General features: G+C 49.2%; 2 protein-coding genes across 7 annotated transcripts in view; both read right to left on the bottom strand.

Annotated features, from left to right (window-relative positions):
- Positions 1 to 8680: 8680 nt before the first annotated feature.
- SCGB3A1 (secretoglobin family 3A member 1) lies at positions 8681 to 9935 on the bottom strand. Its single transcript, XM_004428679.1, has 3 exons — positions 9881 to 9935; positions 8926 to 9161; positions 8681 to 8836 (listed from the first exon to the last, which is right to left on the bottom strand). The coding sequence occupies exons 1-3, from the start codon at positions 9933 to 9935 to the stop codon at positions 8681 to 8683; spliced, it is 447 nt and encodes a 148-aa protein (XP_004428736.1).
- An 11642-nt stretch (positions 9936 to 21577) lies between these two features.
- FLT4 (fms related receptor tyrosine kinase 4) overlaps positions 21578 to 26798 on the bottom strand; it is a 41886-nt gene continuing 36665 nt past the window's right edge. For 2 of the 6 annotated variants that reach the window (XM_087429172.1, XM_087429175.1), the window contains exon 30: positions 21578 to 23496. In XM_087429172.1, the coding sequence (XP_087285298.1) occupies positions 23295 to 23496 (202 nt within the window). In that variant the 3' untranslated portion in view covers positions 21578 to 23294. The other 4 variants (XM_087429173.1, XM_087429174.1, XM_087429177.1 and 1 more) reach the window with 4 other exon arrangements.

Below are 26798 nucleotides of genomic sequence, written 5' to 3'. Positions count from 1 at the left end.
GTGGGGCCGGCCGGTGGCGCAAGCGGTTAAGTGTGGGCGCTCCAATGCTGGGGGCCTTGGTTCAGATCCCGGGCGTGCACCGACGCACTGCTTGGCAAGCCATGCTGTGGCGGCGTCCCATATAAAGTGGAGGAAGATGGGCATGGATGTTAACCCAGGGCCGGTCTTCCTCAGCAAAAAGAGGAGGATTGGCATGGATGTTAGCTCAGGGCTGGTCTCCTCACAAAAAAAATAAAAACTGGTCATAAATTGTTTAAAAAAAAAATAGATGAAATTAATCACCTGAAATCAGAATTAAATGTTCAACAAAGTTTTTTAACAATTGATAATAGGATATGAACATGTTTGGCCAGCCATAAGGGCTTGTAGTCTTGCACAGAAAAAAAAAACTAATGGAGATGTGGTAAAAAAGAAAAAATTATTTGTACTATGGAAATTTTGTTAGAAAATTATGAGGAAAAAACTAAAAATGTTTTAGAAAATGAAATATCTTTAGTTAAGCTAAAAAATCAGTTATCTATACAAGACCTTTCTAACACTAAGGATCAGTTGATTTAAAATTTGAACAATTGAAAGTACTTGTTAGCTTTAAATGAGTTATGTGATATAAAAGACATTGCCCAGTTAATACTTTGTGTGCTTCATCTTAAAGGTGTAACAAATTTATAAAGAAATGTGAATTCTCAGCCTAAAAAAAATATTTGTGGCGTAGATATTTTTGCGTCTTTTACATCTGCCAAAGAACCTCTCCTAGATATGGAAAAGGTAGTGTCTGTCACTACCAGCAATGTTAGGTCAAAAATCTGGATTTCTTGGAACTATTAAATGAGCCTAGATTTCCCTTATTGTTTTGTTTCACCTTATGATGCTTATTCAAAATAGTTGCACTCAGTTTTCTGAAACAGACTCTTTGAAAAGTGTCACAGTTGTTATAATTGTTCAGTATGTTTGGTTCAAATCAATGAAACATCACCTTTGTGGAAACTGCTCAGAGGAATAAAAATAGAAGACAATTTAATGATCTTGCCTTCTTTACTAGTGCTCATTGGTTGAATTATGAAGGAGTTTTTTTTTTTTTTCTTTAGGAAGCTTGGCTTGAGCTAACATCTGTTGCCAATCTTCCTCTTCTTTTTTTTTTCTTTTTTTCTTCCCAAAGCCCCAGTACATAGTTGTATATCCTAGTTGTAGGTCCTTCTAGTTTTTCTGTGTGGGACGCCACCACAGCATGGCTTTATGAGCAGTGAGTAGGTCTGCACCCAGGATCGGAGCAGTGAACCCCAGGCCAAGGAAGTGGAATGTGCAAAGTTAACCACTGTGCCACCAGGCGGGCCCCCTGAAGGAGTTTTAACAATGGTTTACTGTTCTATTAATTCCAATTTATGATTATCTTGCAGCAAAAGGAATGCTTACCAAATTCAGTAATCAAAAAGCAAAACGTGTCAGTGTGATATACATTTTCTCACTGATACCACACTGCATATGGATGAACCAAATTTGAAGCTCCAAGGAAAGGAAAAGGTTATTTGTGACCTTCATAGACAAGTACAAAAATTTATGTTGAAACTTCATAATATAAATCATGAATACTGATTTTTGCACATTTTCTAACGTTTATGAGTTTTTAACAGTCATCAGCGTTTTGTAAATTGGCTGCAAAAACTACAAGAAAATTTTGAAGAACACTGTTGGTGTTGGTAAGTTTATAGTTGCTTTTCAAATTATGCAGATACCTCCGAATTTGATGTTAATGTAGAGTTGACACAAGAATTGGTACTTGGATAGAAAAGTTCTTAACTTGGAAATTAACAAGCTTTTACTACCAAGTTAAATAGATTCATCTTTTTAGATGAAAGGTGAAAGAAAAAAATCAATTTTGTTGATGTAGATCCAAAAAGTTTTTAATGATTTTTGAGGATTTGATTCAGTTATGGGAAAACTTAAGTATATTTGGAATAATTTGGGTATTTGAATCTACTTTTTCAATTATATTTTTGAAACTGAGTGCAAAAATCATTAAATTAAAATGTTACACTAGAAATTATTAATGTAAAAATAAAGTAGTAAAGGAGGAATAGAAGAACAAAAAAGACATGACATTAAAAAAAAAGTAAAATGGCAGACATAAATCCAATAATAATAATAAATGTGAGTGGATTAAGCAACCCAATCAAAAGAGAGATTAGACTGGATAAAAATAAACACAATCCAACTATATGTTGTCTAAAGGAGACACACTTTAGATCAAAGATACAAATAGGTTGAAAGAAAGGATGGAGGAAGGTGTCATGTAAACAGAAACTATAAGAAAGTCTGAGTGGCTATGCTAAGAGACAAACTAGACTTGGAAACAAACAATGTTACTAGAAATAAAGAGGGATATTTTATAAGGACAAGCAATACTAAACAATTATAAGCAACTCCAAACTACATGAAGCAAAAACTGACAGAATGGAAGGGAGAAATAGACAATTCAACAATAGTAGGATACTTCAGTACCCCACTCAGTGGCTAGAACAACTACGCAGAAGATCAACAAGGAAATAGACTTGAACAATAATATAACCAACTAAACCTAACAGACATGTATAGAACACTCCACCTAACAACATAAGAATACACATTCTTCTGAAGTGCACATGGAACATTCTCCAATAGACCATAAGTTATGCCATAAAACAAGCCTCAAGTTGAAAAGAGTTGAAATTGTACAAAGTTTATTGTCCAATCATAATGAAACTAGAAAGAGAATTTGGAAATATATGGAAGTTATACTGTATACACCTAAATAACCATTGGGTTAAAAAATCAAAAGAGAAATTAGAAAGTACTTTGAATAAGTGAAGACACAACATACCAAAATTTGTGGGATATAGTGAAAGCAGTGCTAAAAGGAAATTTATAGCTATAAATACCTACATTTAAAAAGATCTCAAATCCATAACCTAACCTTCCACTTTAAGACACTTGAAAAATAAGGAGCAAGGTAAATCCAAAGCAAGCAGAAAAAGGGAAATAATAAGGATTAGAGCAGAAAATAATGAAATAGAGAACAGAAAAACAATAGAGAAATCAACAAAACCAAAAGTTGATTATTTGGAAGGAGCAGCAGAATTGATGAGCCTTTAACTATACAGAACAGAAAAAAAGAACACTCATTACTAAAATCAGGAATGAAAGGGGGACATTACTACCAACCTTACAAAATAAAAAGGACTAGTATGGATAAATTGTATGCTAATGAATTAGATTACATAGATGGGGCCAGCCCCGTGGCTTAGCGGTTAAGTGCGTGAGCTCTGCTACTGGTGGCCTGGGTTCGGATCCTGAGCGCGCACCGATGTACTGCTTCTCCGGCCATGCTGAGGCCGTGTCCCACATACGGCAACTAGAAGGATGTGCAGCTATGACATACAACTATCTACTGGGGCTTTGGGGGAAAAATAAATGAAAATTTAAAAAAATATATTACGTAGATGAAATAGAAATTCCTAGAAAGACATGAACTACCAAAACTGACCCAAGAAGAAATAGAAAATCTGAATAAATTTATAGCAAGTAAAGAGATTGCATTAGAAATGAAAAACTATATGGAAGGAAAAGCCCAGGTCCAGATGGCTTTGCTGGTGAATTCTACCAAATACTTAAGAAGAATAAATATCAATACTTCACAAACTCTCCCAAAAATTAGAAGAGGCAACACTTGATAACTCATTCTCTGAGGCCAATATTACCCTGATATTAAAACCAGACAAAGATATCACAGGAAAGAAAACTACACACTATTATTACCTGTGAACAGAGATGCAAAAATCCTCAAGAAAATGCTAGCAAAACAATCCAGCAATATGGAAAAAAGGACTATACACCTTGACCAGGTAGGATTTATCCCAGGAGGCAAGGTTGGCTTAATATCCCCACTTGATGTAATACACTGTAGCAGTAGTATAAAGGACAAAACCACAGCATCATTTCATTAGACAAAGAAAAGGCATTCGACAAAATTCTACAACCCTTCATTTAAAAATAACAAAAACAACACAAACACCAAACTAGGAATGGAAGAGAACTTTGTCAACCTGGTAAAGGGCATTTACAAAGAACCCACAGCTAATGTACTTACTGGTGAAAGACCAAAGGTTTTTCCTTTAAGATCAGAAAAAAGACAAGATGTCCACTCTTGCCACTTCTATTCAACATCGCACTGGAAGTTCTAGCCAGGGAAATTAGGCAAGGAAATGAAATAAAAGGTATGCAGATTGGAGAGGAAGAACTAAGACTATATTTGTGGATGACATGAACATGTACATAGAAAATCCTAAGCAATCCACACACCAAAAAACTGATTAGAACTAATAAAGTTCAGCAAGGTTACAGGATACAAGATCAATTGTATTTCTATTCATTAGTAATGAAGAAACCAAAAGCAAAATTAAGAAAATTTCATTTACAATAACATTAAATAGAATAAAATACTTAGCAATAAATTTAGTGAAAGAAATGCCAGGCTTGTACACTGAAAATTATAAAACATTGAAAGAATACCTAAATAAATGGAAAGACGTTTCATGTTCATGGATTGAAACAATACTGTTAAGATGGCAATTGTCCCCAAATTGCTCTACAGATCCAATACAATCCCTATCGGAACCCCAGCGGGCTTTTTGCTGCTTGCAGAAATTGACAAGCTGGCCTTAAAGTTCATATGGAAATCCAAGGGACCCCCAATAGGCAAACAATCTTGAAGAACAAAGTTGGAGGACTCAAACTTCCTGATTTCGAAAACCTATTAGAAAGCTATGATTATCAAGACAGCGTGGTATGTGGACATAGGGATAGCACAGAGATCAATGGAACTGAATTGAGAGCTCAGAAATAACCCTTGCAGTTAGGGTCAATTGATTTGTAACAAAGGTGCCAAGACATCTCAATAGGGGAAGGGATATTTCCTGCAACAAATGGTGCTGGACAACTGAATATCCACAAGCAAAAGAATGAAGACAGACCTGTACCTACCATCATCTACAAAAACTAACTCAAAATGAATAAAAATCTAAATGTAAGAGCTAAGACTAAAAACCCTCAGGAAAAAACAGGTATAAACCTTCATGACCTTAGATTGGGCAATAGTTTCTGATACAAGACACCTTAAAGCATAAGCAACCGAAGAAAAGAGTAGATTAATTGGACTTCATCAAAATTAAAAACTTCTGTGCTTCAAAGTGTGAAAAAGTAAAATGACAACCCATAGAATGGGAGAAAATATTTGCAAATCATATATCTGATGAGTCTAGTCTCCAGAATATATAAAGAACTCGTACAACTCAGCAATGAAAAGATAAATAACCCAATTAAAAAATGGATAAAGAATTTGGAGAGAGATTCTCCAAAAAAGAGTGACTTTTAATGGGTATGGGGTTTCTTTTTGGGGTGATAAAAATGTTCTGAAATTAGATAGTGGTGATGGTTGCACAACATCAAAAATTCTTAAAACCTCTGAATTTACTTTAAAGGTGAATTTTGTAGTATATGAATTATCTCAAAAAAACATACATAAATGAAATAATTTTGTGTGATTTCTTCTGAGACTTGAATTCTTTGGTCGATATGTTTTTGTGATACATTCATGTTAATGAATGCAGTTGTAATAACTGCAGTTAATTTATTTTCACTATAGTGTGATATTGCAGTGTATGAATGTTCCAAAATATATATATTTTTCTCTGCAAGTATCTTTGAGTTGTTTCTCATTTTCTTCCTTCTTCCCCCTATCCTTACAAACCATTCTGCTCTGAACATTCTGGTAGGAGCCAGGCTGCGAGAGCTTCTCTGGAGTATAGACTTGAGGGCTGGAATTGCTAGGTGGTAGGGCACGCACATGGTTGATTTTACTAGACATGCTTAACTCTGTCCGAAGTGTTTGTTCCTGTGCACTCTCCCACCAGCAGTTTTTGAGATTTTTTTCATTGTTCCACAACTTTGCCAAGTCTTTTTTTTGTCCGACTTTGAATTTTTGTCAGTTTGGGAGGTGTAATGATATTTCATTGTGGTTTCAATTTACATTTACCTTATTAATAAAAGGCTTTTTTTTTTTTTTTTTTTGCTATTTCAGGTTCCTCTTATGATTTTATGCGTATTGAGGATTTTGTCCTTTTCCGAATGATTCATCATTCTTTACATATTCAGGATACTTACCCTTTATCAGTTATGTGTGGTGTATATATTCTCTCAGCTGTCTTTTAATCTTTTTATTTTTTTTAACTTTGTATTTTGAATTGTTTGCAACATATCCTGGGGTGCAGAGAACAATCGAATGAACCTGGTTCACCCAACACCAAGCTTCAAATACCATTCCATGGCCAGTCTTGTTTCAGCTAGCGCATGTGTTATGTGCACCCTGGGTTATTTCGAAGCAAAGTCCAGACATTTCATCCAGACATCATAACATTTCGTCTGTAAATATTTCAGTATATATTTCAAAGTGATAAGCATTCTTTTAAAAAATATTTATCAGTTTTCAAAATAATGAACTGAATTCCTTGTGTCCTCCAAAGGTTACCATAGACTATTTTTTTCCCTGTATCAAAACATACAGATTAAAATATATTTGATGAGTTTCATCCATTCCACTCATGACCATTTGTGATGTTCAAATTGCCCCATCTTTGGCCAATGGGATCTTTATTCAAACGGGCCCCTGTGTATTTTTGGCACAATCCTGATAGTCTTTGGTAGCCTCCTTCCATTCTGGTATGAAAAGATGTTCCAGGTTCATCTTTTACATTTCCTGCTCCAGACCTGGAATGGGCCATTTCTCCAAAGATTCCTGGTTCCTTTTGTGGGAATGGTATCGAGAGACCGCAATCTGGATGTGATGATTCTCATTGCTCCCGGGTTTGTCGGTTTCTAGGTCCTTTCAGGGAACAGAGATAAGAGATTTTTTCCCCTAAAGATAAAAATACATCAGGCAACTATACTTCCAGTTTGAATCCGAGCTGTAAGGTTTTTATCTGACTTGAATGATCTTATATCAGCATCTCCTTTCAACTTTGCCAGAAATCTCAGGTTTCAATAACACTGACATAATTACTCATTTGACTTATCACAAAATATGCAGAGAATGGCCTCAGTATAGCAATGCCACCAACAGGAAAAGTTTGATTGTCTTTACAGTTCTTGTCCTTGGGGTGTACCCACCCCGCCCCCAGGACGTAGAGTTAAATTACTATATTTTCATTTTACTTGGAATAGTTACTCCCTGGTGACTATACCACCACTGGAAACAAAGTTAGCTATTTTTTTTTTTATTTCAATTTTTAGAAATTACTTTTAAAAAGATTTATTTGGTCTTTTAAAATTACGTAAAATATTTACATGGTTACGAAGTCAAATTGTTAAGATACATTTAAAGAAATCTAGCTTTCTCTCCCCCATATGCCCTCTTATGGATTGTGGTTGGTCTGTTTTCTCAGGAATCTACAGGAGGAAGGAAGCAGCCATGGCAGTCAGCCTGGGGGCTGCAAATGACACTTGTGGTCTCCCTCCCTTCCAGTGTTTTCCTGGGGAGACTCCACAGGTGGAAGGTAGTAGGGCCACCTCAGGATAGGGTGTAGCCCCCAAGCCCACCGGCAGTTCCCACAAGCTCTTATAGCACACAGTGTTCTCTCAGCGATTCCCTGGGACATTTCCATCAGTGCATTGACTCAGGAACTGTAACCAGAGAAGCTGCCAAGAGCCTGGACATGTAATGTTGGGAGCGATTGGCCGGGCGTCGGGTCAGGTCAGGTCGTGTACGCATGGCCTTCTTCACCAGAGATGCGTAATGACTCATCTCATTACTGGTTCATTTTTGTTCAGACCAGAGCTTTACACAAAGATTCAGAACCCTTGAGAATCTTGGGGACAGTGTGATGATAAGAGATTTAAATTTAATCTGGATCCAGGTGGCCTCCTTCCTGTTCTAGTTTGACTGTGAGCTTGTCAAAATGGCCAAAAAAAACTTAAATCCCTGAATATTCTTGTCAAAATAGGAACAAAAAAAGGCCAGACCCATGTTTTAATACAAAATAGATGAAAATGGATTCCTTTTGTCCACGGTATGTTAATAGGCAAGGCAGGGAGAGCCCTTTCCATTGGGTTGTAACTTATTGATAACAGAGGGGTCGACTGGGGAGTTTCCCCTGGGATGGACGTCAGTATCTAGGCTCTGGGCACCACCTGCTGACACCAGGGATCTGTCCAGAAGTGGCGGGTACAGAAGAGAAGGAATCACAGCCTCTAGGGCATTTCAGTGAAACCAGCGGGATAGCAAACATGGCATAGGTCTCCTGTGGCCCTCAATCCTGCCCACTCCAGGGAAGAGATCTGAGTTGGGGTTAGAAAACAAAAACTTTCAAATATGTATGAGCAACAAATGGCTTTGCTTGTTTGGAGAGTTCTCACCAATTTTCAAAAATTAGACAATTCCCAAGGTTCATAAACAATTACAAGTGTACTTGCCCCATCTCATCACCTTTAATTGCTGGCTCTATGCCACCTAGCAAATGTCAGTATTCTCTCTCTCTCTCACACACACACACACAATCTGGGGTGCATGGCCTCCCTGAGGTGTAGGGACCATCTCAGCTGAGGCCCGTCTTCGTCAGCACTATGCTCACAGCAGGGGGAGGAACAGGGATTGGCGTCAAGGCAGGAAGACATCAACCCGAAAGCTGCTCTTGTCTGTTTTTATTGAGAGAATAGGGGAAGGGCAGGGATGGTCAGGGGGGCAGGGCTCCAGCATCTTGTCCCCAGGCAGGGGTACTCCAGCCTCAGTGCAGCCAAAGAGGGTCAGGGCCCCCTGAAAAGGAGAAGCCAAGCTTGAGTATGTCCCCTCTGCAAGAGGCTGGCTGTGGAGGGCCGCCCGCGAAGGGAGGGTGCCCACATTACCAGCAGAGCCTTCACGGCCTCCACAGCCTCTGGGCCCAGCTCGGTAACACACTTCCTGGAGCCCTCCACGAGCTGCTCTACGGAGATTCCCAGGCTGGCCAGAATGGACTTTAGGGGGTCGAACACGTTGAGAAAGGGGTTGGCCACAGCCCCAGCCCCTTCCTCCGAGGCAGGGGCAAGGGCAGCCACAGCTGGGGCTGCAGGCTTGGCTATTGAGTCCACGAAGAGAGCAGCAGCTGCAAACACAGGAAGAGAAGAATTGCCCACGTGGCCCTGGGGGCTCCCAGGAAACGCTGAGGGCCCATCTCCTCCTGGAGGTGCCCAGCACTCCCTCCCTCACTGACTGCTGCCCTGTGCTGAGTCAGGGGAGGCCTGGCCCTGGGAGGCCCAGCTGGTTGGGAGAGGTGGCCACGTAAGCAGTGAGCCATGGCCCAGCAAGGAGCCAGCTAGATAGAGGGACATAGGCGGCCTGAGGGTGGAGGGAGGAGAGGTGAGCTCTGAGTGGGGCTGGGGCAGGCTTCCCGGAGGAGGTGACACCTGGGCTGTGCCTTGAAGGATGAGGCAGAGAGCAGATGGATGTTCCCAGACCAGGGCCAGCGCTTGTGCTAGCCCGAGGCTAGAGAGCCTGGTGTTGGTGGATGAAGAAGAGAAACCCAGGCTGGGATGTGAGAGGAGGCCGAGGGCTCAGGGGGACCCCAGATGGACCCCAGAGGGCCTGGAAGGCCCCAGGAAGGAGCAGGACTTCTGCCTAGAGGGACAGGGAGCTCTAGGAAGCAGTAAGCAGAGGAGTGCCCTGGTCCCTCTGGGCGACTGGAGGGACAGCACAAGGAGCCTGATGCCCAAGATGTGGAGGCAGCAGGGTCGGGACTGGCTGGAATGGGGGCTGGGGGACGAGCAGAGCCACTACCAGGGCCCCAAGGCGAGGGGCCGGGAGCCAAGGCCCAAGAGAACTCACTGGAGTGGCTGAGCAGGGTCACGCAGAGCACCAGGAAGGTGGCCGTGAGCTTCATCGTGGAGTAGGTCTCAGTGGATGCTCCTGGGACCAGACAGGCTTCCCAGAACCTGGCTCTGAGGGCTTCATATACCCCATCCTCGCCCCTCTCCAGGGCTGGGGCATCACCCCATCCTCCTGAGAAACTCCCTATTTGCTCAGCTAATAGGCAGAGCCATGGCCAACTGCCTGCTCAGGCCAGTGGGCCCTGGAAAGCCTGTGCCCCCCTACCCCGCCTGGGTCTTGGGGACTTCGTCTTGGCACGGTCTCCTGGGCCAGAGGGCTAGGCCCTTCTGCGCAGGAATGCAGACTGTGTTTTGTCCACACAGGCCCACCCAGGCCTTCACCTTTACAGAGAGTTCTCTGGTCTGACCCCACATGGCCTTCCAGCAGGGCTGGGCCCCGGGTGAGGAAGGGCCAGGTCTGTGACCCCAGTCCTTACTCCTGCTTCCAGACCATGGAAATGTCATGCATTGGGGGTCCTCCTGGCTCCTTCCCGTCCTGGGGAAGCAGAAAGGAAACTCTGGGTAGCCCCCCAGGTGGTCAGGCCTCACCCCTGGCTACCTCCCTGGTGGGGCCACAGGCAGCTACCAATGCTGACAGAAGGACCCAGCACATTCTTCCAACTTTGAAATCAGTCTCAATGCTGGGGAGTTTCTCTAAAAGTCCTCACACATCTGTCACTTACAAAGTATGATGACGGAGAACAAGCAAAACATTTTAGCCCCATGACACAAGTTCGTCAATGGGAAGATCTGACTCTTCAGGGAGTGTCCTGGAGTACCCCACCTGGGTAACCAGTGCGTCTTGACCTTCACAGCCTAGCGGGGCTCCAGCCCACCTGAGCCCCCGTGGCCCCCTCACCTCTGCAGGTGCTTTGTGCTCTCCGGCCTGCACACTGCCTGTAGCTTGTTAAGAGCCATGATCGGTGTGTGCACATTCGCGTGATCTCCACTCGGTTCTACACTGGTCCTTGACTGTTTTGTTTGGGGGATTTTTGCATTATAGATGTATGTTTTGTTGGTCATTGTGGAAGTAATTTCAATAGGATGTCCATTTTCAACTCTTGAAAATTTACCTTCCCAGGGTTTCTGGAAGGAATGCTGCTCATGAGGCTGGGACAAGACCATCTGTTGCTGCGGATGCAGCAGGGTGGAAGGAGGCTGGTCCCGTGGCTACACCCCGAGTGCCCAGAGGCTCGTCCTCTCAAGGAGGCATTTGCCATATGGGCACTGCTCTGGCCAGCCCCACTCCTGAAAAGCCTGGGCCAGCAGGTGGGATTATCTCCCCCCACCAATCACAGTAACTCTGCCCCCACCACAAGCAGAGGGTGCTGGAGGCAAGGGGAAGACCAGAGGGGCTTCTCGGTGACCTCGTGGAGGCCTGAGGGCTACCCGAGGTGGAGGCTGGTTCTGGGCATGGGCACAACAGGGCAAGGTGGAAAAGGAAAATGTGGACACAGCTGAGAGGTTTCTTCCGGTTTCAAACCAAGGAGATTCTTTCTGTCTTTGCCTCCTTCCGCTTCCCCATATAGGCATGAGTCTCTGCGGTTTTCCCAGGCCCAGCACAGGGATGTGGTGTCCCCTGCACTGTGTCCTTTCTAGAAGCACCACCTCTGCTCGGGTGGGGACATGCGCTTGGAGGAGGAGCTGCTATGGCAGCTGAGAATTGTCAGTAGCTTCCTCAGTGTGTGTAGGGTGATGCTGGTGCCGGAATGATCTCATAGGCCCTCCTGTCCCTGTAAGACTGGGGACACGAGTCTCAAGTGAGCAGGCGTGGTTTGTCCGAGTTTGGGGTTGGGGAGAAGAGTTAGCAGTTTGCAGCGCCACCCCAACTGCTCAGGTCCAGCGCAGCCGAAGGATCCCAGACCCACTTGGGGCCTGGGTGATGGGCACGGGGACCTCTGGCCAGGGAGAGCCAAGCGGGGGGCTGAGGTCAGACTGCCGCTCACTGTGGGCACCTGAGTCACGACTCTCTTCAGTTAACATCTGGTTGTGGGAGCTGCTGATGGACGCACTCCCCCTCACCAAATGCCGCACGTGGCACTGCTGGCTTCACCCGGACCTTTTGCCGGCTGAGGGTCAGAGAGCAGCCCTGTCTGCGGAGCCTGAGCACGCTGAGCATAATCCCAGATCGAAGCCAGAACGGGGCAGAACTCGGGGTTAGTGGGTCCTTAGAGTCGATTTACTAACCAACCCATTTCACAGTCTGGGGCCCATCTCAGCAGCGTCCCCTGGAAGGAGCCATAGCCCTGTCACTGATGCAGGGGTCAGGAGGTCCTGACCCTCCCTCGCCTGTCGACTATACCCTTAGCATTAGCTGGAGTGGGTTTACAGAAGAAAGGATAGAGGGAGCAAGTTCCCGGGAGGGGAAGGAGTTCCGGGCCCCTCGCTTGCCCCTGCCTACAGCCTCCCCCAGCTGGATGGCTCCGACCAGCCAGTCCACACCCTGGATGGTCTGTGGTGGTCCCACTCAGCAGGGGCCCCACTGCTCTTCCTCTTTTGTCCAAGTGGCCGTCATTAGCCAGTGTTCTCTGCCCCAGCTCTGCTCTCTCACGGGTGCGGGGCCTGCAGTCTCGGATCTGGGCTCGTCCGGCGCGCAGACCTCGTGATTTAGGACCCAGAGTGGTCTGGGCTTGTCTTCCTCTTTCCTGTTGCTCCCTCGGGGTCCCACAGGGATGGCTGAGGCAAGAACTGCTGGGTTTTTGGCCCAAACCCACCTAACGGCACCGCTCTCGCAACATGGGCTCCCCTAGGGACAGATAACTTTTCCTAGAGCTGTATCTGACCTTCTCCGTCAAGTGCACGAGGGCTGAGGCCCAACCAGAGAAGGTGGTGGAAGCGTTGAGAATCACGGCCAGGGCACATTGAGATCTGAACCTTCGTGACCTTCCTCCCCAGAGCCAAAGCACTGCACCTGCGACCCCAGCTGGGCTCTCGTCTTTGCTTCTGGTGCCCAGTGTAAGCACTCCTCAAATATTCGTGACAACGGAGATGAGAGGGAGCAATAAAAGTATTTAACGAGGTTACATTTTAAAAATATTTTTGTAAACTTTTTTTTCTGGTGTTAAACACAAGTGCCTCATACTTTATTTGCTGGGTTTTGTCTGCTGCCACCGCTGCTACCACAAAGAAGTGGTTTGTCTTCCCAAACTCTTCGACGGAATGCTTCACCAAGGTCCTCTACGGGATGGGATCCTTACAGAGACTCTTGTCAAGTCCTCTGTCCTCTGGCTCCACTCTGTGAGGAGTCCCAGTGGCCACTCCATCCTGGGACTTCCCTTTGCCTCCTCCAGGGCTGTGTGTGTCCCATTTTATCCTCCAGTTTCCCCAGAGGGTCAAGGGCAACCTCAGTCTCCAGCCAGGGCAGGAAAGGGGGTCAACTGGCTTTGGAGTGGGGAGGGGATCCGGGGCTTCAGCTGCTCTCCTCATAGACTGTCAAGCAGCCCGTTTCCAGCTCCTGCCTGGCCTCCCGCTCTGACCCTACGGGGGGCAGGCCCTGTGCAGGCAGGTGGATTCCCCTTCCTCAGCACTGCCAATCCCTCCACTCCCAACACCCCAGAAAACGACTGTTCTTTTGTTTTCTAATAAAGTTTTTTAAAAATTATTATTGAGATGAGATTCACATAGCATAGAATTAATCTTTTCAAAGCGAACCATTCAGTGGCACAATGTTGTGCAAGCACAACCTCTATCTAGTTCCCAAAACATCTTCATCACCCTGAAGGGAAACCCCATACCCATTAAGCAGTCCCGCCCCATTCCTGCCTCCTTCCTGGCCCCCGGCAACCATCAGTCTGTGGTCTGTCTCTGTGAATGTGCTTTTTCTGGATATCTCATATACATGGAATCAGACAATATACCACCTTTCGTGTCTGGCTTCCTTCACTGAGCATCATGTTTTTGAGGTTCATCCATGCTGTAGCAAGTGTCAGTGCTTCATTTCTTTTTATGGCTGAATAATATTCTATTGTATGGATAGACTGCTATTTGTTTACCCATTTATCCATTGGGGGGCTGTTTCCACCTTTTGGCTATTGTGAATAGTGCTGCTGTGAACATGTATATACAAGGATTTATTTGAGTACTTGTTTTCACTTTGGGTATATTCCCAGGAGTGGAATTGCTGTGTCATATGGTTATTCTATGTTTAACTTATTGAGGAACCTCTGTACTGTTTTCCACAGGGGCTGTACTCTTTCATTTTCCTACCAGTAATATATGAGGGTTCCACTTTTCCACTCCTCACCAACACTTCTTATTTTCTGGGTTTTTATTAGTGTTATTATTATAGTCATCCTAGTGGGTGTGAAATGGTACCTTATTGGAGTTCTGATTTGCGTTTCCCTCACGACTGACACATTGAGCTTACCTTATCCTTATCGGCCATTTGTATATCTTCTTTGGGGTAATTTCTCTTCAAGTCCTTTGCTCATTTTTTAATTGGTTTATCTTTTTGTTGTGAGTTGTAAGAGTTCTTTATGTATTCTAAATACTAGACCCTTATCAGATACATAGTTTGCAATATTTTCTCTCATTCTGTGGGTTGTCTTTTCACTTTCTTGATAGTTTTCTTTGATGCACAAAAGTTTTTAATTTTGATGAAGTCCAATTTATCTATTTTTTCTTTTCTTGCTTGGGCGTTCAGTGTCGTATCTAAAATCCACTGCCAAATCCAAGATTTGGTTATGATGATTTACCCTTATATTTTCTTCTTAGAGTTTTATGATTTTTGCTCTTATATTTAGATCATTGATAATTTTGAATTAATTTTTGCACATGGTGTGCGGTGGGGTCCAACTTCATTCTTTTGCATGTGGGCGCCCAGTTCACTGAAGGGACCTCCACCCACCTTCTCTCTTTCAAAATGTATTGGCTTGTTTTGTCATTGTTGTTGTCTCTCCAGTTTACTTTATCCTTGTGGGTTTAAAACGTAAAACAATTAAGAACATTTTTAGTAGAAATTTGGGAGAGAGTAAAGGTGAACGCATGTGTTGAATCTACTGTGCTTAAGGGGAAATCGCAAGATTTAAATCTGAAAAGGTCTCTGGCGTCTTCCTACCAGCTTTGTTCTCGTTCTCCTGTTCTCCTCTTACTGACTGGAGCAAAACCTTTCCTTTCTAATGACCATTGTCAAGTCAAGCACAGAGAAAGCAAGCCTCATGTTTTCCCAAACAAGTAATGACTAAAATTATTTTGAATTTTTCAATGTTTTATTGATAGAAGATGAGAGAAGACTTTGGGGGAAAAAATTGCCAGTGTTTACAAAATTCTACAGACAGCAGAAATCCCTTATGGGATCTGAGAGGCCTCCGGGGTCGAAACTTCTCAAATTCTGGTCTCTTTTGTCTCCCTCTGAGTAAATCTAATTCTAGAAATTAGTCCTGTGTATACGACCAGACATGCCAACAAAAATGTCTTGAACGGCCATCCCTGACAGTGTGGCCTGGCCACTTTGGCCTTTGTGGATGGGCATCTTCCTCCATAAAATATTTTTTAAAAATATATGTTATGACTGTGTTGGCATAAAGACAAATGTAATCCAGGCTGAATCCATTATCACATATATTCATTACTATTATATTAATTTTTCTTCTGATTTAAAAAGAAATTAAAATGAAACCTTCCCATGGCCTTAAGTGCACAGCCGGCCCTTGACTCTGGGCCTCCTGGACCTCGTGGGGAAGCTGTCAGCCCTGAGTGCAGTCACTGGAGACCACCTAGTGCCTTGTCACAGAAGCTACAGGCCCTGCCACAGCCAAAAATGATGCAGGAATGTCACTAATCTGGACTGGGGCTGGGGTGTGTGGGGGTCACCGGCCCCTCTGCACCCCACCCTGGCAGTGATGCTGCCGGAGCACCCCAGCAAGGGCCAAGGACACGTGGCCTGGTCCCACCACTGCGCTGCGAGGGCAGGTGCCGGCTCACTCAAGGCCAGACTCTGCCGCTGGTGCTCAGTCAAGGTTTCAGGACCATTCTCAAGTCACCCCACCCTCTGGTACAGAGGGGAAGCTGGCAGAGGAGGGGAGGGCCCTGCTCTTTGTCGTGCTGGGAGAGCTGAGAACGGATGCCTGGTCACATTTGCTCAGCACTGAGGAGGCCGAGGGACTGGCCTCAGGCCCCCGAGTGGCGATGGTAAAGGCCAGGACTGGCTCCCGGGTGGTCCAACCCTTCGCCCCGCACTAGTTCTCAGAGCCGCCCCTGTGAACTACCTGCCCTGGGGGCCGTGGGGGTGGCTGAGGGTCCGGCCTGAGCCCAGGGGCCTGCATGGCGGGCCAGGGGATGCCTCTGTGTTAGTTTCCTGAGGCGGCTATAACAACTCACCACATGCTTGGTGGCTGAAAACAGCACACCTTTATTAGCTCACAGTTCTGGAGGCCAGAAGTCCAGCATCACCGGGCCGAAGTCAAGGTGTCATCAGGGTTGCCCTCCCTCCAGAGGCTCTCTGGCCACTTCCCGCTCCTCATGGCCGCCGGCACTCCTCAGCTTGTGGCTGCATCACTCCAATCTCTGCCTCTGTGGTCACACGGCCCCCTCCTCTCATGTGTGTGTGTGTGAGAGAGATAGAGAGAGAAACTCTCCGCCTCTCTCTCGTAAGATCACATGCGATTGCATTCAGGGCTCACCAGATAATCCAGGCTAATCTCCTCACCTCAAGAGAACTAACTTATCACATCTGAGAAGACTTTTTCCACGTAAAGTAACATTCAAAGGTTCAGGAATTAGGACCTGGATAGTTTTGGGGTGCTTCTCAGCCTACCACCCCCTAAACTCTGCATTGCCTCCTCCCCTGCCAGGCCAGTACAGTGTGCCCACAGTGGGTGTCAGAGCTCACCAGGCAGGAGACGGTGCAGGGATGGGTAGTGGCAGTCAGCACCTGCTGGGGGCTCCCCAAGCCGGCTCCTGCATGCTTACCTGCTGTTGGCAGAGGGCTGGGGTGACACCGAGGAGCCCCTGCTGCAGACAATACGGTCAGCCTGTCCTGGGCAATGTCTGCAGGACATCCCTTGAGCCAAAACAAACATTGGCACCTGGCCTGCTCCTCCAGGAATGAGGTTCTGGAGGTAGACAAGAACTCTGGTGGCCCCAGGATGTGGGCCAAATACCGAATTTGGGGCTGTGGAAGGACCACAAGGCCCACAAACCAGGGAGATAGGTGCTCAGGTGGGGCGCTTCAGTGGGGAGCCCAGGGGACAGTGCCAGCTGCCTCTGCCTGGGCCTTCCCTGTGGCTCTGACTTCAGCAAACACCTGTGGAGGGTGCCCGGCAGTTGTCCCTGTGCTGTGACACTGGCAGCAAGGCCAGCAGCCCCTTGACTTTGGGCTGGGTCCACCACACACAGCACCCCTCCCCCTGAGGCCCTGGGAGCTCCCTTACTCTGTTCTCACTGTCTTTTTGTTTGGCCAGCGTCTGGGTTTCTGATCCCTGTCTGAGAGCCCAGTTAAGGAAATTATTAAGCAAACTGGAGCGGATTATGGACAGCAATTCCACCTCTTAGTGAGGAGGGGGGTGGCTCTGGCCAGGTGGGCTGGCCCCGCCGTCTCGCCTGTAGGCGCTGGAGCCCCGTGTGCCCGGCGTCTTTGTCACCGCACATCATTAGACTGACTCCGGGACCCTCGATGCCCACCTTTCACTTTTTCTACCATAACTCACTGTCGTGTAGTCTCCTCATGGCCACTCAGGTTTGGCAGCTAGTAGGCCATCCCCACGCAGCACAATGACCTGTGCTGTAGGACACGTCTGTGACGCTGCTCAACCGTAAACCGCCCTGTGTCCATCTCTAAAGCTGGTGTGCACACAAGCCAGGAACCAGCCCCTGTGGCGCCCTTCCTCATTCCTTCTGAGCTCCTTTCCTGTGGAAGGTGGGTGTGGATGGGCAGCCCTGAGGGACTCCCAGGATCAGAAAACCCCCCTGGCTGCCACGGCCACCCTGTACTCTTCTGGGAAGTCTTTCTGGGCCAGGACTGCCACACCGGGCAACAGAAGACCCCTCTGTCTCCTGCCCTGAGCTGTCACCACCAGGACAGGTGGGCATGTCCAGGGCTCTGTTGGGAGCCCAGATGAAGCCATCCCAAAGGGGTTTGGGGGCTTTTTCTGGCACCAATCAGAGTGGCTTGAAGATGAGCAGACTGGTGGCTGGCGAGGGGTGGGGCAGGCGCGGAGCTGCAGTGTCCTGCCCAGGGGTCACACCATGAATCTCTATCAGCACGCCGCCTCCGGCTCCTTCCTCTTCCTCATAGCTTGGTCATCTGGGTCCTGGGGCTCTGGGCAGTGCCACCAACGTGTCTGTTCCCACGTCCATGGGTGCCTTCCCTGGGTCAATATTGATCGGGCTCCTCGAGCACTTCCTTCTGCCCTGCCCTGTCCGGGGCCTCCTCCCCTCAGAGCCCTGCGGTGGGAAGGGGGTGAGGGTCAGCTGCCGTCCACATGGCTCTTGCTCTATGGGCTCGGGTCATGGGTGAAACGGATGGAGAAGACGGCTTGCAAGGCTTAAGCAAATACTGAAATTCTGTTTTTTCAGATAGGTGTCCTCCCTGGGGTGACAAGCTGGCAGCTAGCAGTGCCAAACTGCGGACACTGATTCAGGCTTGGGAGACAAGCCGCTGTCCCCAGGGCCTCCCATAAGCTTTCACTGGGTCCCTCTGCTCTAAGCAGCTGTGCTGACGGCAGCAGCTGTGGCCAAGCCATGTCCTGTAGAATAGGTCTAGTTTTCCTGCTTCAGCCTGGGCTAGAGTGGGGCCCTAGCACCCTGGACTGAAGGTGCGCTGGCAGTGGGTCCCTAAGTGGAATGGTAATGCGGGGTGGACAGGATGACCTGTCCTAGGTCCCCCAGCCAGTTCAGGGTGGATCTGCACTGTCCCCCTGGCCTCTTCCTGTGCCTAGTGGCCCTCAGGACTAGAAGGTCCCCAGTGACCAGCACTCTGTGCTGCCTCCACGCACCGGGGCTGGGAGCAGCTGCCTGCCAGGTGAGGGGTGGGAATTGGTGGGTCAGACCCCAGGGGACGTCCCAGCCCTCACTCCAGACCAGGGCCCTACCCACATCAGAGATGTACTCACTGCTATCCCAGGGTGAGGCTTGTCCAAAGCTGATTCAATAGCTTAAACCCAAGGACTTAGTAACAGTCCCTTCTGTTACTCCCATCTCTCAGAGGCCATGGAGGGACCATGATACCTGGTCCAAGGCAGCAGGCCCTCCCATCTTGGGAGGAGGAGCTGCCTCCTGCGGGTGGGTGGGTGGGGGGGCGGCCACGCCCAGAGGCCCAGCTGCCCCGCTGCCCTGCTGCACACAAACCAGCTCTGATGGACTTCTGGTGGTCCCAGAGCAGCACAGAGACATCACCCCGGGAGCCACACTCACCTGGCTAAATGGACCCCGTGTCCCACAGAGGGTGGCCACGGCCTTCAGGGATGCTGCCCCAGCACCTTCCAAATCCCTCGAGTCTCTCTCCACAGCTTCTCCGAGTTCCTCCCTCAGCCCCTCTGTAGTCGCCCCTTCAGGTTCCCACCCCACGTCTGGTTTAGGGCAAACTTTGCCACCTCTGGCTCCAGCTGGACAGTAAGGGGGTTTCTGTCTCTCCCTGCAGGTGCTGCTCTGAAGGAACAAGGGTGCACTCCACTTCGGTCCAGGAGGGGAGCGACTTGCCCTCCCTGCAGTGGTGGCTGCAGACAGTCTCTCCTAAGTCAATGAAGAGCAGATCCATCAAGGGTGCTTACTGACTTCCAGAGCCCCCCAGTTTGATCTCATTCAAGGGATGCATTTTTCCCTATTAACATCACGTTAACCCGAACCCTTCTAAAAGCAGTCTTCCCACCCTCTCCTGCCTGTTTTCCTCACTGAGGGCCTTGCATTAGCTGAGAATGCCCCTGTTCCCAACCTCAATGGCTGCAGCCCCAAAAAGTCTCTCTGTGACCCCTGAGAGGGGTGTGTGTGTGTGTGGGGGGGTGAGTTTCTGTTTATTCTGCTGCAGATGGACGGATGGGTGGGGGAAATGGATGGATATATGAGTGGATAGATGGGTGGATGGGGAGATGGACAGACATATGGATGGATGGGTGGATGGGTAGATGGGCAGATTGATGGACATATGGATGGATGAGTGGATGGGTGGATGGGTGGCAGGGGAGATGGATGGACATATGGATGGATGAGCGGATGGGTGGCAGGGAGGTGGATGGACATATGGATGGATGAGTGGATGGGTGGCAGGGGAGATGGAGGGACATATGGATGGATGAGTGGATGGGTGGATGGATGGAAGGGGAGATGGATGGACATATGGATGGATGAGTGGATGGATGGGTGGGTATCTGGGGATGGTGGGTGGATGAGTCAATGGAGGGGTGGGGGAGGGCTGGATGCCAGTGCAGACAGTGTCTTCTTTCCTAGTTGACTTTTAATGTTGCTTTTGAAGGACATGACTTGGTGGGAGCAGGGTTTCTTACTCGATGTGGTCACTCCTAGGTGCATTTCAACTGTTATCACCAAAGTTCTGCAAGGCAGCAACTCCTGGATGGGAAACTGAGGCTCTGGGGAGCAGTGCCTGGTCCTGGCAGTCCCAGGGTCACCCAGCCTCAGGGTGCCATGTCCTCTACTCTCAGCCCTGAGGAGCTGCCAGAGCCCAGCCCGGCCCAGCCTCAGGGCACTTGCACCTCACTAGGTGGTCCTGAGGGCAGGCCTCCCTCTCAGTGATGCTATGCTCCCCTCCCTGAACCTGCAGGTGGACAGCTGGTGGGGCAGCCCCCATGACATGGGCACCAGCCATCATCACGGATGCGCTCAGCAGTGGGTGGCCTCTGACTCCTGACCTTTGCTGGGCTCCTTTCTGCTCCCCTGGGTGAGGTGCCCACTGGGGTGTGCCGGCAGCCCTGCCTGGCCTCCACATGCTGGGGCCCAGGGGTCATCTTTGGCTTCCCCCCTCCCCCCAGCCCCTAGGGCTGCTGCTAGGCCAGCCCCTCTATGGAAGCCTGCTAAGGCCACATCCAGATGGCCAGTGTCATGCCTCAATCTGCAGCCACCCTCAGGCCAGCCGTTCACTTGTGAAGGGAAGGGGCACCGTGGCAAGGCAGGGCTGGCGGGGGTGGGGTGGGGGGCCCTGCCACATGCCACACACCTGTATTCTGCCGGCTAGAGTTTATCTCCCTGCGCGGGGACTGAAGCCGGGGTCCCGGCTCAGACCTCCCTGACCTCGGGGTCCAGGCACGCACTCCACCAGCGAGGTGACCCCGGGCACGCAGCGCCCCTCTGGGCCTGTCCCGTCCGTGAGGGGGGTGTCTGGGGGCACCTGCTTGGTGCAGTGAGACTTGGGGAGCTGGCGGCAGAGACCCAGCCTGCCTGGGGCAGCATTTGGCTCTAGTAGGCGGTGACAGGCACCGTGTCACTTTACCCATAAACTAGACCTTAGGGGACTGCGTTCGCAGCACGCTCAGAAGCGCTTCCGCGTGGGGAGCAGAGTCTGGAGGTACTCCCCCGCGCCCTCTGTTGGTGGCTTGGGGGACTCCACAGCCGACTCGGGGAGAAAAGCTGGGCCTGAGCTGTCCCCGCCGCCCTTTCTTTTCTGGCCTGTCAGTGGCCTCATGGGGTGGACAATGAGGGGAGGAAGGCTGGAATCAAATCTTCACAGAGACCTAGGACTTAGCTGAGAACCCATTCATTGTAACTCAAAGACTGGCATCAAATTTATTATTATCTTTTGTTAAATAGTTTAGATCTTTTCGGAGCACATGCTCTACAAGGGCGTGGTAGATTATCTTCCCAGTACATTTTTGTGTGTGCAGTTATGTGACAGGAGGAGAGGTGACACAAACAGGTGGTATGCACGTGGGAGGGGCTTGGGGGACAGGGCCCTGCTCCCGTGTCATAAGCATTGCTCCTCAGATTGAGAACGGCCTCTGGACTTCCACCAGGTAAACCTGAGACCCAGGTCCCACAGTCAGGTGACATCAGAGGAGGGGATCCACTGGGGACAGTGAGGATTACAGTCACACGAGCACTCGACATATCCTAAAGGAACAATACACCGTGGTCGGGGCGGGGGAGGTCTGCCGGGCAAGCCCCTGCTCGCCGCACAGCCGCCTGTCCTGCAAGCGTCTTGTGGGGTGTAGGTGGGCTGTCAATCTCCATGATGCTAACTGGGAGGAGGGTCTTTCTCCTGCCAGGGGTGGGGAGCCTGGGCAGTGAGCTGGGATGGGGGCCTGGGCAGAATGGCTCCAGCCTCCAGAGGGTCCTTGGCTGCTCTCCGGTGAGGGCAGAGCCTTGACCTGCCAGGGCACCGACATCAGGCAGAGACCAGGGGGCAGAAGATAGGGTCTCCCAGGGGCCACAAGAAAGTCCGCTGATTGCTTCATGGCACAGAGCAATGTTGGGTGGTCTTTGGGGCCAGCCCCAAAGCCTTCCTTGGTGGAACCCATGGTGTTCACCTCTCATAAGGATGTTCATGGCTTGCGAGTTGCCTCAGGTGGCAGATCTAGGCCCCGGAGGGAAGAACCAGGCGTTTCTCAAATGGGGCAGCTCTAGACCATCAGCTGGTTCTTCTGATTCTAGGCCAGGAGGTGGGGCTGGGGGCCTTCTCCAGAAAGAGGTGACGATGACCGTGTCTGCTATGATGGCACCTGACTTGGGGGCAGAGGCAAGAATCATCCAGATTCAGAAAGACCTTTCCTGGGCTGCCTTCGGACTGAAGTTTTGAAAAGTAAATTGTTCACAGCAGCTCAGTCTCTGAAGTCCTAATGGAAAAAGTGTGTTGAATAGACCTCAACACTCAGAGGAAGGCGGCTGTAACTGGCAGCACTGCAGATGCTGCCCCTGGAAAGGGTCAGCTGTTTGGCCTCAAGACAGGACCCCTCCCCAGATCCCTCATTTGCTGCTTTGCGATGGAAATATGGCCCCTTCCCTTCAGCCTTTGAAAGGCAAGTGAAGAAAGCCATTCCCCAGGGAAAGGGAAGGCTGTGTGGAGGGACAGTGCTTGGTGCAGGGGCTTGGGGTGGGGGCTGGGAGACCGCAGATGCAGCCTGGCTCCACCTCCATCACCATGTGACTCTCACACCCTCATATTTCTCATTAGAAAATGGGATCATGCCACCACCCACCATCAAAGAGACATTCCCCGTGGGAGTGCCCAGCCCGGGGCTGCCCCTGTGGACACTGAGCTGACTGGAATCTGAATCTGGACTGGGAGAAGGGCCCCAGGCAGGCGTGGGGCTGCAGTCCTGGGAGTCCTGGAGCCTGGGTTCTGCTCTTCCTAGCTACAGATGAGGAAACGTCCCCTGGCCTGAACCAAAGGTGATGAGTTCCCAGCCTAGGCTGCCAGCCCTCTGCTCACCCCGCCAGGCACAGCCCCACCAACTGTTGGAGCTGGGCGCGGGGGCCTTGCCTGGGCTCTCTTAGTAGCTGTTGTCTGTGAAGAAGGGCGTGCGGGTGGCCGGGGTGCAGGTGCCCTCCTCTCGTGGCCCCGCCAGCTCCCCGTACTCGCTGTTGTAGAACACCTGGCCTCCCTGTGCCCCCGGGTCCAGCTGCCGCCGCCTCCCTTGGGGGTCAGGATGCGCCCTGGTCACGTCCACATTCTGGCCGGGTCCTTTACAGCTGCTGAGACAGGGAAGGTGGCGTCAGTAAGAAGAGAAGACGGACAAGACCTGAGGTCTGTCCTTGGGGTCAGACTGGAATCGTCCAAGACAACTGGAGCGTTAACTGATCATGGAGGCAAGGGGGGCACACACAGACCTGACTTAGAGAGGGGACCAGACTGATGAGCCTGTTGGCAAACTCCGGAGCATGCTCAGTGGGTCCACAAAGAATGCCCAACTTCATCCCCCTAAACCTGCCTTTCTCCCAGTCTTGCCCATCTCTGTACACGGCACCAACACTGACCCAAGGGCTCAAGCACCTGGGTGTCATCCTTGCTCCCTCCCTTCCCCTCCCCCTCATGTCCAATGCAGCCAGAAGTCCTATCTGTCCTAACCCCAGGATGCATCCATGCCCCTCTCCTGCCGTGCCCCTGCCTCAGAGGCAGGGGCCCTCACTGTCCTCTCTGCAGTCTCCCCCCTACTGCTGCCTGCCTGCAGTCCACTCTTCAGAGACACTTCAGCTTAGACGACGTCGTTCTCCTGACACGTCCTCCAGACCTGGATCAACGCCAGACCGCACGGGGGCGGTTTGCCTCCTGAGTGGACACAAACAGGCTGGGGGAGTGACCTGAAGTGAGGACGAGTTAGCTCCCCCCAGAGTGAGTGCCGACCAGCGGCTAACGGGAGACAAAAGAACTGGGCATCTCCCCACAGACCCCTCCAGGGCACATTCTATCGTTGCCTGTTGGGAGAAGGGCAAAAAGGCCAAGTCGCTCACAGCGGCTTCCTATCTCTCAGAATGACATCCAAGCTTCTCACCCTGGCCTGGGGGTCCTGCAGGTGCCAGCCTGCTGCCTCGCAGGTGGCCCTACGATGCTCCCTCCTGAGCTCTCACTTTCTTTGAGTTTTTGGAAACGTTGCTTCATTGCTTTGTTGCTCTTTGATTCGCATGGTGCCACTGAGAAGCCTGATGCCAATCTGACTATTTTCCTAAGTGACTCGGTCTGTGTGCCTGAATTCCCAGATGTTTATCTTTCAAGTCTAATAGTTCTACTAGGATGTCTTACTTGACTGTTCTGGGCCAGTCTACCCTTCCAGTACATAGATTCAGAGCTGTTATTTTATTTTTAAGAGTGATCTTGAAGTACAAGTTTAAAATATTAGCTCTATTCCACTGCTGGCATCTTCTTCCTCAGAGACTCCAATGGTACACATATTGGATCTTGTCCACTCCACTTCTATATCCATTTCCTTCTGGCCCTTTTTAACTCTTCATTTATTTCAGTTTTATTTTCTTGACTCTCTTCATGTCCATCTTCTGTGCCTTCCTTCTGATCATATCTATTGTTCATTGGCACCCTGGTCTTCATTTTTAAGAGGATTTGTCTTTTATTTCAATTTCTTTCCTGAATTTAGTCAGCTCCCACTTGTTATCTTCACACTGTCCATTTCTATTCTGAATGTTTAAATTTCTGGTTCACGGTGCAGCTCCTTGTTTAATTACATATCTAATGCATGTTGGAGTGTTGTATCAGTGTTTCTCTACTTCATTTTGTTTGTTTTTGCATCTACTGAAAAGTTTTCATTCTAATTTTCTTTTTTATTCTTATAACAACTCTGTATGGATAGTGCTTATTTTTTCTGTTCATGATTATTCACAATGGGATTTCCTAGACCAGAAGGAGCTGGTTACCCTAGGGAAGGGGCTAGGGATGTGCGTGGTTTCCCAGGTTTCTTCATTCGGGGGTTCTGTAACAGACCCACATCTTTGGTATCACCTGAATTCCTTCAACTGCACCCTTCTTTCCAAAGGCTCCATTCATGTCCTATATTGTATTGCCACCAGGGACCAACCAGTCACTCAGCTGGGAGTGCTGGCCCCTCCTGGCTGCTGCCATGCAGCCATGCTGACCCACCACAAGCCCAGGGTTTCCAGATCTTCCTTTCACCTACAGACCTGGATGAAATGCCTGACCACAGGGCGTGGGATCTGGCATCCTAAATGGACACTGAAAGGGCCAGATGGACAACTTGGAAGAGAGAGGGAGTTAGCTCCCCGCGGGGTGCGTGCTGACCAGCGGCCAATAGGAGACAGGAAAGGACTGGGCACCTCCCCCACAGACCCCTACAAGGCACAGTCTACCCTTGCACCTGTCTGGAGAATGTTCCACATGCCTAGTGAATGCACCTGCCAAGTGACCTGCTGCACCTCTTTGTGGCTCTTCACAATGTGTTTCCAAGGGAACCCGTGCAGAGAATAGTGCCCTCTGCCGCTGTCACGAGGTGCAGTTTCTGGAATGAGCAGTTCCCTTAGGTCTGCTGTCTTCTGGATTCTTGATGCAATCTTGCTTCTGTAGGACTCCCATCTTCTGCAACTTCCTTCTTCCTTCACCACCAAGCATCTGAGGTGCACACTCCCATCCTGCTCACTGCCCTCTCAGAAGCAGTGCCTTCCCAAGATGGCTGCCCCTGGAGCCTCACACTTGCCCTGGGAGCCCTGCTCTGCTCCACCAGCTCTCTGCTTCCTCTGTTATCTCCCCAGTGTATGTGGCCACTGTCCCAAGAACCTTGTCACACTCCCCTCTCACAGGGCAGTCCCCATCCTGCTGTCCTTCCACTGTGGCCCAGGCATGGCTCTGCTGGTCCCGGTGAGAATTTCCCTACCCGCACACAAACCAGAGCCGCTCTCCTGGTTACGTCACAGGCAGAGGCCCTGAGTGCCCTCCATCATCCGCTGTTTTTGGGAAGATGCGTAGAGATTTGAATTTAAGTAGCTATCATCCTCTGGCTCACCCTCTTACTGAATTACTTTTCTTTAAGGGATGAAACACTGTTTGGTAAAGAAACATTAGCCAGAAACTGTTTCTGTCAATGCAATTAGTATTAATTTTCCCAAACTAGGTTATAATAGAGGTCACCTGATGGAATCAATAAAAACAAAACAAGAGGCCAAGACAGACGATGCAGATGCAGTAACTGTTCCCGGACACGTGACCCCACAGCCGCCAGTGTTGCAGGGCCACAAACACGCCCTGTGTCGGCCGCTGGGAAAATCTCCAACAGCTAGTGAAGTTGCGAGTCACAAATGCACCCACTAAAAGGATGAAAAGCGACACCACACCCTAATGTGACACAAATAAAGACTTGGGTTCGGGCCGGCCCTGTGGCTTGGTGGTTAAGTGCGCGCGCTGCAATGCTGGCGGCCCGGGTTCGGATCCCGGGTGCGCATCGAGGCACCACTTCTCCGTCCATCCTGAGGCCGAGTCCCACATACAGCAACTAGAAGGATGTGCAGCTACGACACACAACTATCCACTGGGGCTT

Source organism: Ceratotherium simum, chromosome 4, assembly GCF_057802395.1.
Source record: "Ceratotherium simum simum isolate JZ-2026a chromosome 4, ASM5780239v1, whole genome shotgun sequence".
Classification (NCBI taxonomy): domain Eukaryota; kingdom Metazoa; phylum Chordata; class Mammalia; order Perissodactyla; family Rhinocerotidae; genus Ceratotherium; species Ceratotherium simum.
The sequence above is the reverse complement of the archived record's forward strand: the minus strand, read 5'-3'. Positions and strand labels throughout refer to the sequence as shown.

Bases quoted from the DNA above. Each gene is read 5' to 3' on its own strand.
- SCGB3A1 (XM_004428679.1), bottom strand. From the start codon at position 9,935: ATGAAGCTCACGGCCACCTTCCTGGTGCTCTGCGTGACCCTGCTCAGC. The intron at 9,162-9,880 runs GTGAGTTCTCTT...CTGTGTTTGCAG, and splicing joins GACCCTGCTCAGCCACTCCA to CTGCTGCTCTCTTCGTGGAC. The intron at 8,837-8,925 runs GTAATGTGGGCA...TCTCCTTTTCAG, and splicing joins AGGCCGTGAAGGCTCTGCTG to GGGGCCCTGACCCTCTTTGG.